The sequence below is a fragment of the Ursus maritimus genome, assembly GCF_017311325.1.
Source record: "Ursus maritimus isolate PB19 chromosome X unlocalized genomic scaffold, ASM1731132v1 scaffold_X1, whole genome shotgun sequence".
Taxonomy (NCBI): Eukaryota; Metazoa; Chordata; class Mammalia; order Carnivora; family Ursidae; genus Ursus; species Ursus maritimus.
Window position 1 is genome coordinate 112814114 of NW_024423319.1, and position 15714 is coordinate 112829827.

General features: G+C 41.7%; 2 protein-coding genes across 5 annotated transcripts in view; one reads left to right on the plus strand and one right to left on the minus strand.

Annotated features, from left to right (window-relative positions):
- The window catches only part of AP1S2 (adaptor related protein complex 1 subunit sigma 2), a 28844-nt gene extending 26786 nt beyond the window's left edge, over positions 1–2058 (plus strand). For both annotated transcript variants that reach the window (XM_040634053.1, XM_040634066.1), the window contains one exon: positions 764–2058. In XM_040634053.1, the coding sequence (XP_040489987.1) occupies positions 764–811 (48 nt within the window). In that variant the 3' untranslated portion in view covers positions 812–2058. The remainder of the gene's footprint in view (positions 1–763) is intronic.
- A 1950-nt stretch (positions 2059–4008) lies between these two features.
- ZRSR2 (zinc finger CCCH-type, RNA binding motif and serine/arginine rich 2) overlaps positions 4009–15714 on the minus strand; it is a 28441-nt gene continuing 16735 nt past the window's right edge. For all 3 annotated transcript variants that reach the window (XM_040634037.1, XM_040634040.1, XM_040634032.1), the window contains exons 8-11: positions 12560–12773; positions 8132–8187; positions 7246–7355; positions 4009–4947 (exon numbers count right to left, since the gene is read on the minus strand). In XM_040634037.1, the coding sequence (XP_040489971.1) occupies positions 4487–4947; positions 7246–7355; positions 8132–8187; positions 12560–12773 (841 nt within the window). In that variant the 3' untranslated portion in view covers positions 4009–4486. The remainder of the gene's footprint in view (positions 4948–7245; positions 7356–8131; positions 8188–12559; positions 12774–15714) is intronic.

A 15714-nucleotide genomic window follows, 5' to 3' on the forward strand; every position in this document is an offset into this window, starting at 1 on the left:
AATTATCATATGCCTTTTAATTACAAAATTGTTGCAAGTAATACCTGATTTTGACCTTGGGTCCTGTTTTGTGATGTGCAAAATCAGCCGCTTTGGAATTATTTTTTTCTAGATACGCCTGCTTTGTTTTGTCTTCCTTTGATATTTAAAAATGAGTATTGGTTGTGGCATAAGACAAAATTGCCTTTGGTCCTAGAGGACTCTTTGTAGTATATCGCCTCCATTGAAGGCACCCTGGGAGGCTGGGAAGGTGAGGTTCTGCAGCCGTGCTGCTGGGGACAGTTAAGTCAAAAACTGAGCAAAAAACGCAGAGGAAGACATTTCTATAAATACATGTGACCTAAAGGGGGGGGGGGAAGCATGGAAAACAAAATTATGTGAAGATTGGGGAGAACTCTGGGTTTTCCCTGTTTTTTATTTAGGGGAGACTTTTAACACTAACTTACCTTTCCTGTAGCTAATTCGATAGCAGTGATTTCCTAAATTGCCAGTGGGTTTGCCTGCTTTTTGTGTGACAGCAATGGTACTCAGCACATTGGTAGGTAATCAGTGGGTATTTAATGCATGCTGAAAATATCCTTCTGTGGTCTCTGACGTTGGGGCGCAAAACCGTAAATAACCACCTGCTGTCAGCATTCGAATGTGCCCAAACCAATGACCTGCTTGCATTGTTCTCTGAAACTTGCACATCCCTCCGTGTTAATTTCACATTCTCCAGCCTCCCCGGATCTGCTTACCAGAGTCTCACATTTTCCCTCCACAGGAAGCTGAAACCCCACGTAGTGTTCTTGAAGAAATTGGACTGACATAACTCTCCTCCCTTGTTGATGACTTCTTGTGGCATTTCACACACTGTAGATGGTCACTGCCTTCATGTCCATGTTAGCTAATGGTATAAGATGACGTCTTGTCAGTATTACTGTTTTGCTAAGCTGCTTCATTCAGGCCTACACAAAGTTTTTTTTTTTAAAGGGAACTTTGGTTAATCAAGTAATAACTTAAGGGACTTAAATACAAATTAGAATGATGCAGAAAAAGAATGGTACCTTTTCTGGATATTTTAAAGTTTATAGATCTGTTTCTCTCAATCTAATCATGCGTCTATGAGAATGACACAATCAGGTAATATACATTCATTAATTACCGTCTTTGGCAAAGGAAACTGTTAAATTATAATATGAAACCTGGTTTTATGAAACCAAAGACTAGTGTGTAGCATTTCAGCATATATGAGAATAAAGGGAATCGATACTCACATATCAAATGAATTAAAACGTAACTGTTTGAGACTTAAAAAAAAAAAAACCAAATTTACGCCAAAGACCCTTATTGGAAACTACATACTTAAAGGGAATACACAAAGGACTAAATTAAAATGATGTGTTTTACACTAAAAATAAAGTGTTTACACTTTCTCTGGCATTCCAAACCGGGGTTGAGGAACAGAGTATCGGCTGTTTAATAGTGAGCACGTTATTTTTAAGGCCAAGGAACATTCAATTCCTGAGACAGATTGTTTTTGTGGTCATAACCATTTAGTGACTTAGATGGTTTTTGATGCCCCCAAATAAAAACGGAAACATTGACTTACCGGAATTCTTCATAACGGTATCTTACGGTAAATATGTTCCTCTCTTCACAAAGTGTTGCTTAAGTCATTGTTTAAAGCACGAATATTCCTCCTGCGGTGCTTGTTACGGCCAAATTTATTTTGCTTCCCTCCACTTACAAGTGCTGCAAACTTTAGGGCAGCTTCCTTCCCTTCCATGGCAATGCCTAGTTATCAGAAATCTTATAAAAGCAGACACCACGTTTCATGTAAAAGAGTTGAATGAGGTAAAATGACATCAGTGGGCCCTGTATTCTTTAAGGCTGTACAGTTGTTTCGATGTCACTTTTATACATACTTGTGTGTATGTAAACATGTCTTCATGGTTTACACTTTCATTTGTATCTGCTGGGCTGGAATAAGCTTTGTTGTGATTGTGACCAGTACATATTCAGGCCATGTTAGCACTATCACATCACCAATTAGTTGTAATAAATGTTCAACGTACACCACTGTAGTGTGTTTTTATCTTTCTCTTTGCAAAAGTTTGTCAGACTATGGGGGAGCTGCTGAAAGAATTTTAAATTTTTCTCAGTAAAATGTCGAAAATTCACCTCCATTTGAAGGTGGATGCTAAAAGCACACACAAGGTAAATGACGGAAGATATAAGGAGTTTTCAGGTACTTCAAGCTCACTAAAAATAATGTGGCTTCCATGCTGAGAGCTTATCTACACATTTATTTTCAATCAATAAATGCCGCTTTTAAAACCTTGATGCAGTTAACGTTTCTGCTTTCTGAAGAAGCAACTCTCATTACTCCAGGTAATCAAAGGTATTGCAAATCAACTGGATCACCCCCCCCCCCAACGCCCCCAACCGCTCCGAACTGGAGGTGCTAGCAGGTAAATGAACTGGTATTTGCAAACTAGCCCCTAATATAAACAGCAACTCAAAGCTTTGGTTATCATGATAGTTAAGGGACCTCTTACTAGCTGCACATGGGAAATATTACATACTAAAGGATATTAAAGAACAAGACATCAACTACCATCAAGTTTCTAGTCTGCTAAAAAGATACTTGCAGACAGGGGTAGTCTCCAACACTCATCTGGTTTATTCACTGAAAACAGGCCTGATGGGCTTCTGCTGGCACTGTAGAGCTGGAATGTTTAAATCATAAATAGTGATCAGGTTATAAGTTTAAAAAACATTAATACATTTAAGTTCAAGATGGACACTTACCAAGATAATGAACCAGTCAACTGGTTTAAAACTGCTCTGTCCCTCCCTCCACACCGCAGTGCCCGTGAATGCTGGAGGGGAAAGACCCCATCATCTCATTACACCTTGAGCACAAGCTGGTGTTTACCCTATTTTGTCCTCCATGATCGATGAAGGCTATTCAGCTCGGAATACCACCTTTAATTATGTGTATCTCGGCTGTATTTAGGGAAGTACTGAAAAATACTGGATTTAGGGATACTTACTCAGCATTAGTGAATCCAGTAGGTAATTAGAAAATTTTCAATCATTTTTAGGGTAAAGCAGGCATTTAAAGTTGAACAAGTCAATTTTTAAAGTAAAATGATTTCTGGACCATACTTCCTTTTATAGGCTACATACTAAGAACTCTCATTTCAACAGATAACCACTCACTCAGAAATCCCAATCTTAAAATTTCTTTCCCTGTTAGCTTCAATACTTTGTGCATCCTTAAGCCCTTATTTCCACATCCTAAATTGCCAAAAGCCACATACTCTAAAAGGTTACAAAGAAAATTAAAAACATATAAGGAAGTATAAGAGCATCTTTTCTTTTTTATGATCTGAAGACCAAGAATGATATTTTTTTGCCTTAAGCCTTTTTTTTTAAACAGAAATTTCTCTGACCACTTTTTTAATGAGAATTGCTTTAACACTAAGCAGATTCAGTGGCAGTGACCCTAATTTCCCAGAAAATGACAAAAATAAGACTTACCTCTATATAAACAGCTCCCCAACACACTATAAAAAAGATGAAGCCCTTAACGGAAAACCTCCAGCTGAGAAGGGGCTGTGAATATGGGACAGGATGGAGAGGAAATAAACTGACTTTAAAACAAAAGGAATTTCAAAGTCAAAAAGCTGCTCAGCTATTGCATGTAGAAAAACCCAAGAGATTATTAGTAAAGGGCAAACAACCAAACCTCACAGCCATCAAATACAGAAGTGTCTGGCTCAGCCAATACACAGAGAAACAAACAGCTGAACATCAAATTTACCAAACCGGCAAAGATTAACTTGGTGGCGTGGGAATAGCAAAACTCACTGTTGAGAGAGTACATTTTCTGTAGCTTTTCTGGAGGGCAATTTGGAAACACGTCAGGAGTCCTATCTCTTGATGTAATAGAGTTTATCCTAAGGAAAAGGTCAGAAATGTGTGAAGGTATTTAAGGAAATCCACAACAGGACTGTTTATAGCACTGGATTCTTTAATAGTGTAAAATTAAAGGTAATTTAAAATCCAACAATAGGGATATGGTTGAATAAACGGGTAGGTCCATGCTGTGCAGTGAGAAAAAGAAGAGGAGGCTTGATGAAATAGGAGATTTTGCATAGGAAAAAAAAAAAAAAGCATTTTCAGCTGCAGCCATATATGATCTTTGTGTAAAAAAACACGTGTACACACGCAGAAGAAGAAGAAAAAAAAGACGTAAGCAATGCTCCCGTGTTAACATTATCACTAAGGGTTAGGGTTACAGGTGATTTCCATGTTATCTGTACATTTTAGGTTTTCTAGGTTTTCTATACTAAACACACTGATTATCAGAGAATAAAAGCATTTTTAAATAGGGTTCTGCCAGACTTGCTAACCATCGAGCTCGGAGCCCTCTACTACCCAAGCAGGAAGCAGCCATCATAAATAAGATCTACAGTCATTTAGGAACAAAGTACGTTTATTTGCATTTGGGACTCTGAAGAGTTCTGTCTCTGCTGCCTGACCTCCTCCTGCCGCGACTCCTGGACCTAGAGGAGCTCTGGCTCCGGCTGCCCCGGGCCCGGCTGCGGTCCCTTTTTCTTCCTCTACTTCGTGAACTGTGCCTCTCACGACTCTTTGACATGTGTTTGTGAGACTTCTTCCCCCGGTGACTGCTTCTCCTTTTCCTCTCCGCTTCCCCGTTTCTCTTGTAGGAGTGGGAGGGACTAGGGCTCCGTCTCCTCCTGGGCCTCCCATAGTACTCATCGTGGTGGCCCGTCCTCTCTCTCCTCTCCGAGCCCTTACCAAAGGAGGAGCCAGTCCGATCGGGAGACAGGTAGATGTCTCTGTTAGCTTCCCAAAACTCATTGTTGGGATTCCTGAACACATGGAGAAAGTTGCAGTGTTTTCCTCGCGGGCACTGTTGTATCTCAAACAAACCTGCAACGGCACAGTGAGGAAACAGCATTTACTGCTGGCACTTTATCCTTTTTAGAGGGTACACTGCCGACGTTCGGACGCGACAGACCTATCTCCTCCTGCGCATTATTTCAAAGCGGCTTATATGTAAATTGAATGTCATAGCTCTGGTTCCCGGAATTTCAAAAATACTCAGATGCTCTAACAAACAGCACCATGAACGGTAACAAATCAGAAGTTTTCATTCAGCCGAGAAGGCTGTTCCCCGACCGGATGAGGGTGCGGAGTGCAACCGAACAAATGGTGACCACATCGGGGGTTATTTAGGGTTTCACCCTTCCACAGATGGACAGTGTTGAGCCCTACTTAACGCTGAAGAACCAGCCCTTGGGAGTCCCTGTGACAGGGTGCTCTGACAGCATGGTGGTGGCAGGACAGGACTAGTGGCCAAAAGAGAGCCTATCAGAAGTGGAGCACTCGATATTTTCTTTAAGAAGAAGATGGTAAACACTGGCCTAGTGCTTTTAAATTTACCAAGTACTTTTAATATGGAAGATTTTGTCACAGGTGAAATCTATTTGAACAACTTAGAGATCCTCCTGAGGCTTTCAAACTTTTGTTTTTAAAGTCTGTAAATTCGCCAAATACGTAAAACAGTTAAAAGTGAAATACCTCCATGCCACACATTATATACAAAAAGTCAAAATCGATCGGAGTCCTAAATATAAGACATGAAACCATACAACTCTTTGAGGAAGACGTACAAGTAAAATCTTCACGACACTGGGCTGAGCAATGGATTCTTAGGTATGACACCAAAAGTACAAGCAAAAAAACAAAACAAAAACCAAAGCTAGATAGATAAAATGGATTTTATCAAGATTATAAACTTTTGTACTTCACAGGACACCATCAAAGTGAACAGACAACCCACAGAACGGGAGAAAACATTTGCAATCATATCTCCGATAAGAGGCTTGTCCGTAGAACAGATCAAGCACTCTTACAGCCCAATAATAAAAAGACAACCTAATTAACAATAGGCAAAGTATCTAAATAGACATCTCTCCAAGGAAGATACACAAATGGCCAATGAGGACACACAAAAAATGCTCAACATCATTAGTCACTAGGGAAAATAACAAAGCTGTTATTTTAAAAAAATAAGCAAAATAGTCTGCTGCGGGGGGGGGGGGCAATGTCAAACTCAGAAGTACCTCACTGAAAACACACTGGATTCCCAGGAACTGACAAAAATAACCTCCCTCAGGGAAAAAACAGTACCATCTCTTTCAGCCCACAAGCTTTCAAATTTCAGGCATAATGGTTCTTCTGCTTTTCAAAGCAAGGATCCTAAACTCTTTTTTTTCCCTTCAATAAATGGTTTTTAAGTGACAGCATCCATTAAGACCAGGCTGCCAAAGATAAAGACTTCGTAAATTATAGATTTTTTAAATAAGAGGTTTTAAGCAGGCAAGTGTAAAGCCCAGAAAAGTAATGGGTAAGAAAAGTGCTCCCCTAAGGCATGGAGAGTTCCAGCTCTTTGCTTCCGGAGTCATGCAACAATAAATAGTTTGGCTAAGCCCAGCGGACAGAAATAAAAAAAATAATGAGGCCTTCAAAATTGTTGGCTACTCAAAGGACTGACTCATGTCTTGATTCAGCGGCCACAGTCTGATGAGTCAGTCTGACTAAATGTGCCCTGACCGGATCCTACAGCTATAATCAGTCTCCACTGCACAAAGCATGTCTTTCACGCAAGGCAGGAAATGTTATAATGTTTTAGGTGGTAAGGATGGCAGAACATTCATTAGGGATAAAGATGGGGGGAAAAAACCCAGCTTGAGTGAGGGGAGCCTATGAGGAGAGATCACTTCCGGTCCTGCAACAAGGAAAAAAGGTGGCTTCCCACAAACACAACTCCTCAGGCTTCCTGAAGTTTCAAAGCCCAGGACAGAGGATGAGAAGATGGGAATTCTAGCCCCAACTCTATCGCTGATACACTGTTACCTCAGTCACCTCCTCCATGAAGTGACCCACAAGGTCTATTACAGATCGAAAATGTGAGCTTCTTTATATAACGACCTCTGCTCAGCTAGTCCGTGAGGCAAAAGCTTATGTTTCACCCCTTTAAAGGATTCTTTTTTGGGGGTGCCTGGGTGGCTCAGTCGGTTGAGCATCTGACTCTTGATCTCAGGGACGTGAGTTCAAGCCCTGCACTGAACTTTAAAAAAAAAAAAAATTTTTTTTTCCCCCTTAAGAATGTCCCTTTACACAACAGTGGAACCACTGGGGTAAAATCATTGTGTTGTATTTTACCACAAATTGCCATTTTCCATCGGGTCACTGGGCAGAATTCGCACTGAAGCTGCCGTCCCGCGTACCACCGGCCATTAAACAGAGAAAGGGCAGCTTGGCATTCTTCTTCCCTTTAAAAAAAGCCACAAATTAAAGGATGCCTTTTACGGTAACTTCCTATTACACAGATGACCCCTACTGTTAATTAACCTTTTTATTAGTTTACCGTAGGACCACCAAGTTCACTGCTTTTGTACTAGGGAGTCCTCATGAGGGCATTCAAGGGCGTGAAGCTCACCACGTATTCAGGAATGCTTTTTACCAACCCTGCCCAAGGTTCCGAAGCATGGAAATCAGCCTGAGTCAAAGCTGCTTGAACCAAAAGCCGGGACCATTAAAAATGCAGCAGTGTTTACCATTGTCAGAGCCTCTGCTTTCTTAGCTAGGATTGCTATTTCTCTTATTACAATGGTTAGTTTAACCCATTAGCCAGAGCATGGCCCAGACAAACAGCAAGAGAATCAGAAATGATATACCAACTGCTGTGTTAGGGGCCAAACGCACACCGAGATTACATGGGGCTTCCATTTCTGGCTCTTTCAATGTATCCTTTTTCCATTCTCTATGCTAGTCACCCCTTTTCAGTTTGTATTTTAATTATTAAAACAATGTAAGTAAAAAAATAACCATTGCAAAAGATTCAAAACTGTGTAAGTATATAACAAATGAATTACAAATACATTTTCAAGTCCCTTCTCTATATATTTCTATCTCAGCTCTTAGTAGTTACATTTTTAAAAAATACCACACATACGAAAGCTATCTAGTGGGGAAAACCCAGACGGTAACATAATTACAACACTATACTGAGACAGAATGTGAAGACGTTTACGTTCAGAATACTTACGATTGATACTGAACATACACATTGCCCCTCAGATGAGGTTCCAAGTTGCAGCTGACCTAAGGAGCAATGAAGAATTTGATCATAAAAAAAAAAAAAAAAAAAGAAAGAAAGAAGGAAAAGAAACCCTGTGGCATCATAATGCGCTTTGTCCAAGGCGACACTACCAAAAGTAGTTCTCATTTGAGGATTCCAAAATCCAGCTACTGTACCAGTCCCAGGTCTATCTAAGGCTTCTGCACACAGCAGCGCTACAGGCCCCAACTACCTGATCCCTGCTGATCCAGATTCGTTTTTCACAGACATGAAGTGCTTCACACATACATAAAAATACAGAGAACAAAAATCAACCCATGTATCTACCACCCGGGTTCAACAATAACGCTTTCCATTTTTGACAAAGAGTGGTTAAATATGCAGAACATTAAAGACCCAGTTGAAAGCCTTCCATCCATTCTCCCTTCCCCATCACAGGGATGAGCACTAACTACCTTGAGGCTGGCGTGTCCTTCACATTCCAAACGCAAACATACATACCAATGCACGTGCACCTATCTACACAGACACCAACACTCATATCCACATGTACACAGACAGGCATATACACACACATCATCCGCGTGCCATCGAATCCTACACATATTATGCACAGACGTGTCTATTATGAATACATGGGTATATTTACGTATACGTATGCAAAGAAACTTGTAAATATGTATCGATAAACAATGTACAGTATTGCTTTATACATTTAAAATTTTTACACAAATAATGTATATTTTACTTTTTTTTCACAATATCATCACATAAACATAAAGACTCATTTTAACTGTACATTGAATATATCAAATTATCAAATTTACTTATCTACTCCTCTAATGATGACTATCCAAGGTGCTTCCCATTTTTCATCAACAAACAGTGCTGCAGTCAGCATTCCTGAACATGTCTCTGGGGGTAGCGGGATTTCTCTAGTATGCATAACCAGAGGAGTGTGCCAAGTATAGCTTATATGTACTTTCAACTTCACTAAGTATTGATCGACTGCTCTCTGAGGTGGTTTTACAAATTGACACTTCCTTGCCCACTCCTGGTATTAACAGAATTTGTAATTTTTTACCTGATAGGTGTGAATAATCTCATTTAATATGAACTGTTCTTATTACTAGTTAGATTGAACATTTGATCATTTGCTTCAAAAATGACAAATCTGGACACACAGATCAATGGAACAGAACAGAAAGCTTAGAAATAAACCCACAATTATATGGTCAATTAATCTATGACAAAGGAGGCAAGAATAGGCAATGAGAAAAAGACAGTCTCTTTTATAAATGGTGCTGGGAAAACTGGTCAGCTACATGCAGAAGAATGAAACTGGACCACTTTCCTACAGCACACACAAAAATACACTCAAAATGGATTAAGGCCCTAAATGTGAGACCTGAAACCATAAAGATCCTAGAAGAGAGCACAAGCAGTAATTTCTCTGAAGTTGGCCCTAGCAACATTTTTCTAGATATGTCTCCTGAAGCAAGGGAAACAAAAGCAAAAATAAACTATTGGGACTACATCGAAATAAGAAGCTTCTGCACAGCAAAGGGAACAATCAACAAACTAATAAAAGGCAACCTACGGAATGGGAGAAGATATTTGCAAATGACGTATTTGATAAAGGGTTAATATCCAAAACATATAAAGAACTTCTACAACTCAACACCCAAAAAACAAATAATCCAATTAAAAATGGGCAGAAGACATGAACATTTTTCCAAAGAAGATGTCAAGATAGTCAAGAGACACATGAAAAGATGCTCGACATCACTCATCATCAGGGAAATGCAAATCGAAGCCACAATGAGATATCACTTCACACCTGTCAGAATGGCTAAAATCGAGAAGATAAGAAACAACAAGTACTGGCGAGGATGTGGAGAAAAAGGAACCCTTGTGCACTGCTGGTGGGAATGCAAACTGATGCAGCCACTGTGGAAAACACGATGGCGGTTCCTCAAAAAGTTAAAAAACAGAATTACCATATGACCCAGTGATCACACTACTGGGTATTTACCCAAAGAATATGAAAACACTGATTCAAAAAGATACGTGCACCCCTATGTATAGCAGCAGCATTTACAAGAGCCAGATTATGGAAATAGCCCCAGTGCCCATCGATAGATGAATGGGTAGAGAAGATGTGCATACAATATCCCTCAGCCATCAAAAAGAATGAAATCCTGTCATGTGCAGCAACATGGACGGGGCTAGAGAGTACAATGCTAAGTGAAGTAAGTCAGAGAAAGACAAATACAATGATTTCCCTCACCTGTGGAAGTCAAGACAAGGGGGAAAAAAGAAACAAAGTGAAAAACAGATTCTCAACTAGAGAACAAATGGATGGGTGAAAGAGGTGAAGGGGATTAAGAATACACTTATCTTGATGAACACTGAGTAGAGAATTCCAGAATCACTATACTGTACACCTGAAACTAACACTGTATGTTAACCATACTGGAATTAAATAATAAAAAGACAAATCTGATTTGTTTTTATTTAATGGTATAAGAAGGTCCTTGAATACTGATACAAATGTTTAGCTTTTATTTTCCAAATGAATCTACAATGTTACAAATCTGCTCTACAGTATTTTTGTTAGAGTATCCAGAAAGAGGCACAATCCATAATGATGGTTTGTAACACCGTGCTCAGCAGGAAGACTAATGATAGTTTATAACACCATCCTTGAAGTCTAAAAGGCTTCAGGAGGCCACGTCAGTTGCACCAGTGACCTTAGAGATCATTCAATCCAGGGGTTCGCAAGGACCCATTAATTTTCCATGATGAATTCAATGTTTTGGAACTTTTCCTACTAAAAATTTACCAAACAGCTTCCCACTTATAACTGTTAATGTGATTAGCATGAGCTTCGCTGATAAAATTCTAAACTGAAGCGGGGGCGGGGGGGGACCCAAGCCACACTGTGGCTAGCAGGTGCAGCCTGTTCTAAGTAAGGATTTCCACTAACCAGGTGGAAGTTCTGAAAGCAGCTCCATCACTGACTTCACAGAAGCAGTATTGTGTAGGGACCCCACAAGGGAAACCACTGATGGGGTCCAATTCCCCCCTTCTGGGATGAGGCAAAGGCAGGAAGAGGTAAAGTGACACATTCAAAAGCACGAGCTAGTCAAAGCATGCGGACTCCCTGGCCGGCCCTGCCATTCTAGTATCTGCTGCTTACGCTGAGCAGCAGTGTGAAGACCGAAAGGTACACGCAACAGAAACAAAAGGCAAAAGCGAGAGAGAAATTTTAAAAGATTTCTTTTTAGATTCTGAACTCAGGGGCTTCTGGGTGGCTCAGTCGGTTAAGAATCTGCCTTCAGCTCAGGTCCTGATCCTGCCCCGTGTCCGGCTTGAGCCCCGTGTCCGGCTCCCTGCTCGGCGGGGAGTCTGCTTCTCCCTCTCCTCTCTGCTCGTTGTCTCTCTTGCTATCTCTGTCACTATCTCTGTCTCTCTCAAGTAAATAAAATCTTAAAAAAAAATTGAATAAAAATTGTGAATTCAGGAGACAGAAGTATAACTTTGCATTTCGTGACTGCTGCTGGGTGCTAGCAGCCGCTCTGTTCCTGGCTGTTCCAGCTTTCCCCTGTCACTGCCGACTTGCAGGGAAAAAACTCACAATTGTATTCCTTTTTCTTTTTCCCCTTTCAAATTATGGGACATTTCCCCTATCCTAACAACGCAAAATCATTCCGGTCTGGATCCGATCAACTCACCGAGTGGGAGCCTCAGGACGCTAGGATCCCACCCCCGGGGTCCTGTGAGCAGCTGCTAGGACCTCTGCCTTTATTCTTGCCTTGAGGAATGTTTTCCAGTAACTGTGTACTCTGAATGGCTCTTTTTCACCCAGTATGCTGCATCACAAGCCACGACTGAGAGTACCGAATGAGTAAAAACAATGTCAAAAAAAGGAATCAAGATTTCTGTTCTTGGGTAGCTCCAGAAGAGTAAGGACCTCGGACGGAAGGTGCAAGCAGGCGCCATCAACATCATGCAGCAAACTCAGTAAGCGAAGAGGTGTTGCACTGCGAACACCGGGGCTCTAGGTGAGACCCACTACAAAGGAAGGGAGGGGCTGCCTTCGCCATCACGTGCAGCCCCTAACTGAACGCTGGGATGGCTATCTGCAGGACCTTACGCGGCTCGGATTTCATGTAGTCCCTCTGCCGTAACTGGCAATGAGGGCTGGTGGAAAGGGAGAGACAAGGAAGTCACATTTACCGAGCGCCTGGGTGCCCAGCTTTGGACCAGGCACGGCGCCATCGCACATGCCCCGCCCAGGCACACAGCCTGTGCTCTAGCGCTCGTGTCCTCTAGGGCACTCTGGTGGAAAGTGAAGCAGTCCCCTTCTTCATGTGCATCGTGCACACCCACCTTGAACTGGATCACTTTCCCCACGTTCTTGAACTCGGGAAGCACGTCATCATAGAAGTCCAGGAACTGCTGGTAGGTTTCCTCTTCACTGTACTCTAGGCTGGCATCCGGGTCATAGTCATCCCTTCTGCACTGCTCCATTCCAAACGTTGTGAACATGCTTTTAATAAGGAGTGTGGGGCTCGAGGATGGGAAATTGTGTTTACGTGAACACCTGCATATGAAAGGAGAACTTAAATGCAGCACTCCAAGAGTTAGAAATTACACACCAAAAGCTCCAAGCTTGGAGATAGAGACTCAAAGAACTTGCTTAGCTGCAAGATAATAAACGCCATCCACGTGTCAAATTGCAACACTTAACACTGCTCTAAGACTGACCAATATACATTTGCTCTAAAATGTAAAGTTGGGAATTACTTCCACATTCATATGCCATTCAGCTGCCTTTTGATCAAGTTCACAAAGCCTTATATGTGTAAAAGCACAGGAAAAAAGGAGGCCCGCTGACATGGCAGATTGCGGTGGCAGGCATAAGGATACCCTATGTGGGAGTCGGGACGAAGGTGAGAACAATACAATCCTGGTTCTACACCATCTTCAAGTAACTCAGTGCTTAGAGAATACGGTAATGTGAGAGTTTCGAGCTAATGGAATAGTTCAATTTCACATATGTAACCGTAGCATTTTGTAGCTTTCATGGCATTTTCATACTTCTTCCTCTGATCCTCGCAACCCATTAGGACAGTTGGGGCTAGTATTTTCCCCACTTTGCAAAGAGGGAAGCTGAGGCCTAGAGAAGCACACTTATCCAAGGCATATGGCTGGTTAGAGAGGGCCAAGAGATGGGAGTTAACCTACAGTCCAGCGCCTGTTCACTGTATGATATGATACATAGAATTCTTGTGTCATGAGGCAGCTAACCATTTTGAAGAACAATTCTCTTTCCATAGTTTAAACTGAACCAGGCCGTACCGGAGTCATTTAAATCTCTTATATGAGTTTAATTTACCTCCCTCTCCAAAAACGAGGGGGAAAAATGTAGTTCAAGGTTCCAAATTGTCAGATTCTCCTGATTAGGTTTCTGGTTAAAAAACTGGTTAAGACAAAATTTTTAGGAAAAAAAACAATCCCCAGAACTAAGGAAGAAAAAAAGCTGAAGAACAAGGCAAGCATTAGAAAAATCAATCACCTCAAAATGACTACATGTTTCCCTCCTCCTCACTTTCCATGTCTAGGACACACATCTGCGCACCACGGGAGACAACACAGCGCGCCTCCCGCACACCGCACCCAGCTCCGAGCCGTGCGGTGTCCAGTCATGCGAGATGTTCTAGGCTCCAAAGGCCCCTCCTAGATGATTCAGTAGAGACCTCGTGATGAGATCCACCCTCCCAAGTACAGCTACCAACAGCACACAGAGTGAAAGTTCAAGCTGACTGCAAGTGTCAGCAGTGAATCAGAATCTTACACGGAGGAAGCACACACAGATTTTAAACAAGGAACCAATTTAACAGGGTTAAAATTCTGCTCCTGGGATTATTACATCAGAATGAACCTGGCTCTAGTTCCTAGGGTGTCAAACGAGCATCTGAGATTTGGAACAGAGCCCGAGTCCCTGTTTAGGGAAAATCCCCACTTGGCCTGGAGACAGTCTGTACAATCTGTGTATATTCAGGGCTAGCCCTACAGCTCCTACGGAGAAGTCAGCTAAAACAAGACGTATTTGGGAAGGCAATCTAAAGCTGTGAGAGCAAACCTGTGTGATTCCCAGAATCGCCTAGAAAGAACTGAGATTTCTCAGGTTCTGTTCCAGACCATCTGTTAAGACCTGAGGCTGGGGAACTGTATTTTCAGAGTAACTCCCCACTTGATCCTGAAGGTCAGCCATGTTTGGGAACCCCTGGTTTAGGCCATGCTATTTACTTATGATGCAGATACTTGAAGCAAGTAAAACTGCCGTGAAATCACATAGTAGGACATTACTCTAACCCAAGGTCAGCCAATGAACCGTGGGGTCTCCAGATGCCCCCTCAGGTAGAGCTAACCGACTACACCTCTTTTTCTCTTTCGAGGGAGCACTCGAGGTACCCACTACCTTGGTCCTTCACGTATTTCAAGTTACATGCTGAAATTGGGCTGCAATCATTTATTGAAGGTCCCTGTAAGAAACATTTTCAGGAAAATTATGTAAGCAGCTGTTCATAAAACATCTATCGAAGCTATCGTCCACCTCCTTCCTCAGTGTCTTTACGCAGTAGTCCACGGGAGAAACATTTAGAATCTGATGCCTGGAAAATCTCTGTCTTTCCAGAGACACCACGCATTCTTCCTTTTTGGTAAGAACTAAATCTCTGCCTGGGCTGTGTTAAACTCCGGAGCCAAGTGTACTACACACTCACAATAACTCCCTCTCTCCTCCTTGCCTTGCTTTCCATTTCTTTCATTACACTTGGTGCCGTACGTCATGAGCCCTCTTTCAGTCACTTCTGGAAACCAGGGAGTTCTGAATAACTACTCTGATAAGTAAGTTTTTACCTCTCATCAGTGATTATGTTTTCAGGAGGGGAAAAAACAACAACACAGAACTCCCTTCAAAGCTGTGACTCCCAGCAGGATCAACTCCAGAAAGGTTCTAGAATTGAACTGTAGACTAATGACAAAAAGCACCACCAAAGAAATGCTTAGGTGATGGAAGCGTGTCTGAGGTGACAAGCCTTAATAGAAAAGAACAGCTGTGTGATTCTGGAGCCAGTCGTTGTGGCTCTCCGGGAAAGGGGAACGGCTTTATCGTCTGAAGGGATGGTGCTGGACTTTGTAACTGCTCATTTCATAAAATTTGATTTCACAATTCATCACTTGAATGATGAAAATACCCAAATTGCTCTTACACTTTGAGAGCTGTGATGATGAAATTTCATATGCCTATGAAAATACGAAGACATGGTCACAAACTAATCTGCTCACTGTCACTATTTCCTTGGAATGACTCTCAAGGGTGGGTGGGAGAGCCTGGCAGCCCACTCTCCTTTCCACACACAAGCACGGTCCATTCAGACTTCCCTTCTCTCACTTATGCCCTTCAAAAGGAGAATTTAGAATCAGATTGGACCACAGTCTTAAAATTCAAGGAAATGTTAGAGATACATCATAAACAA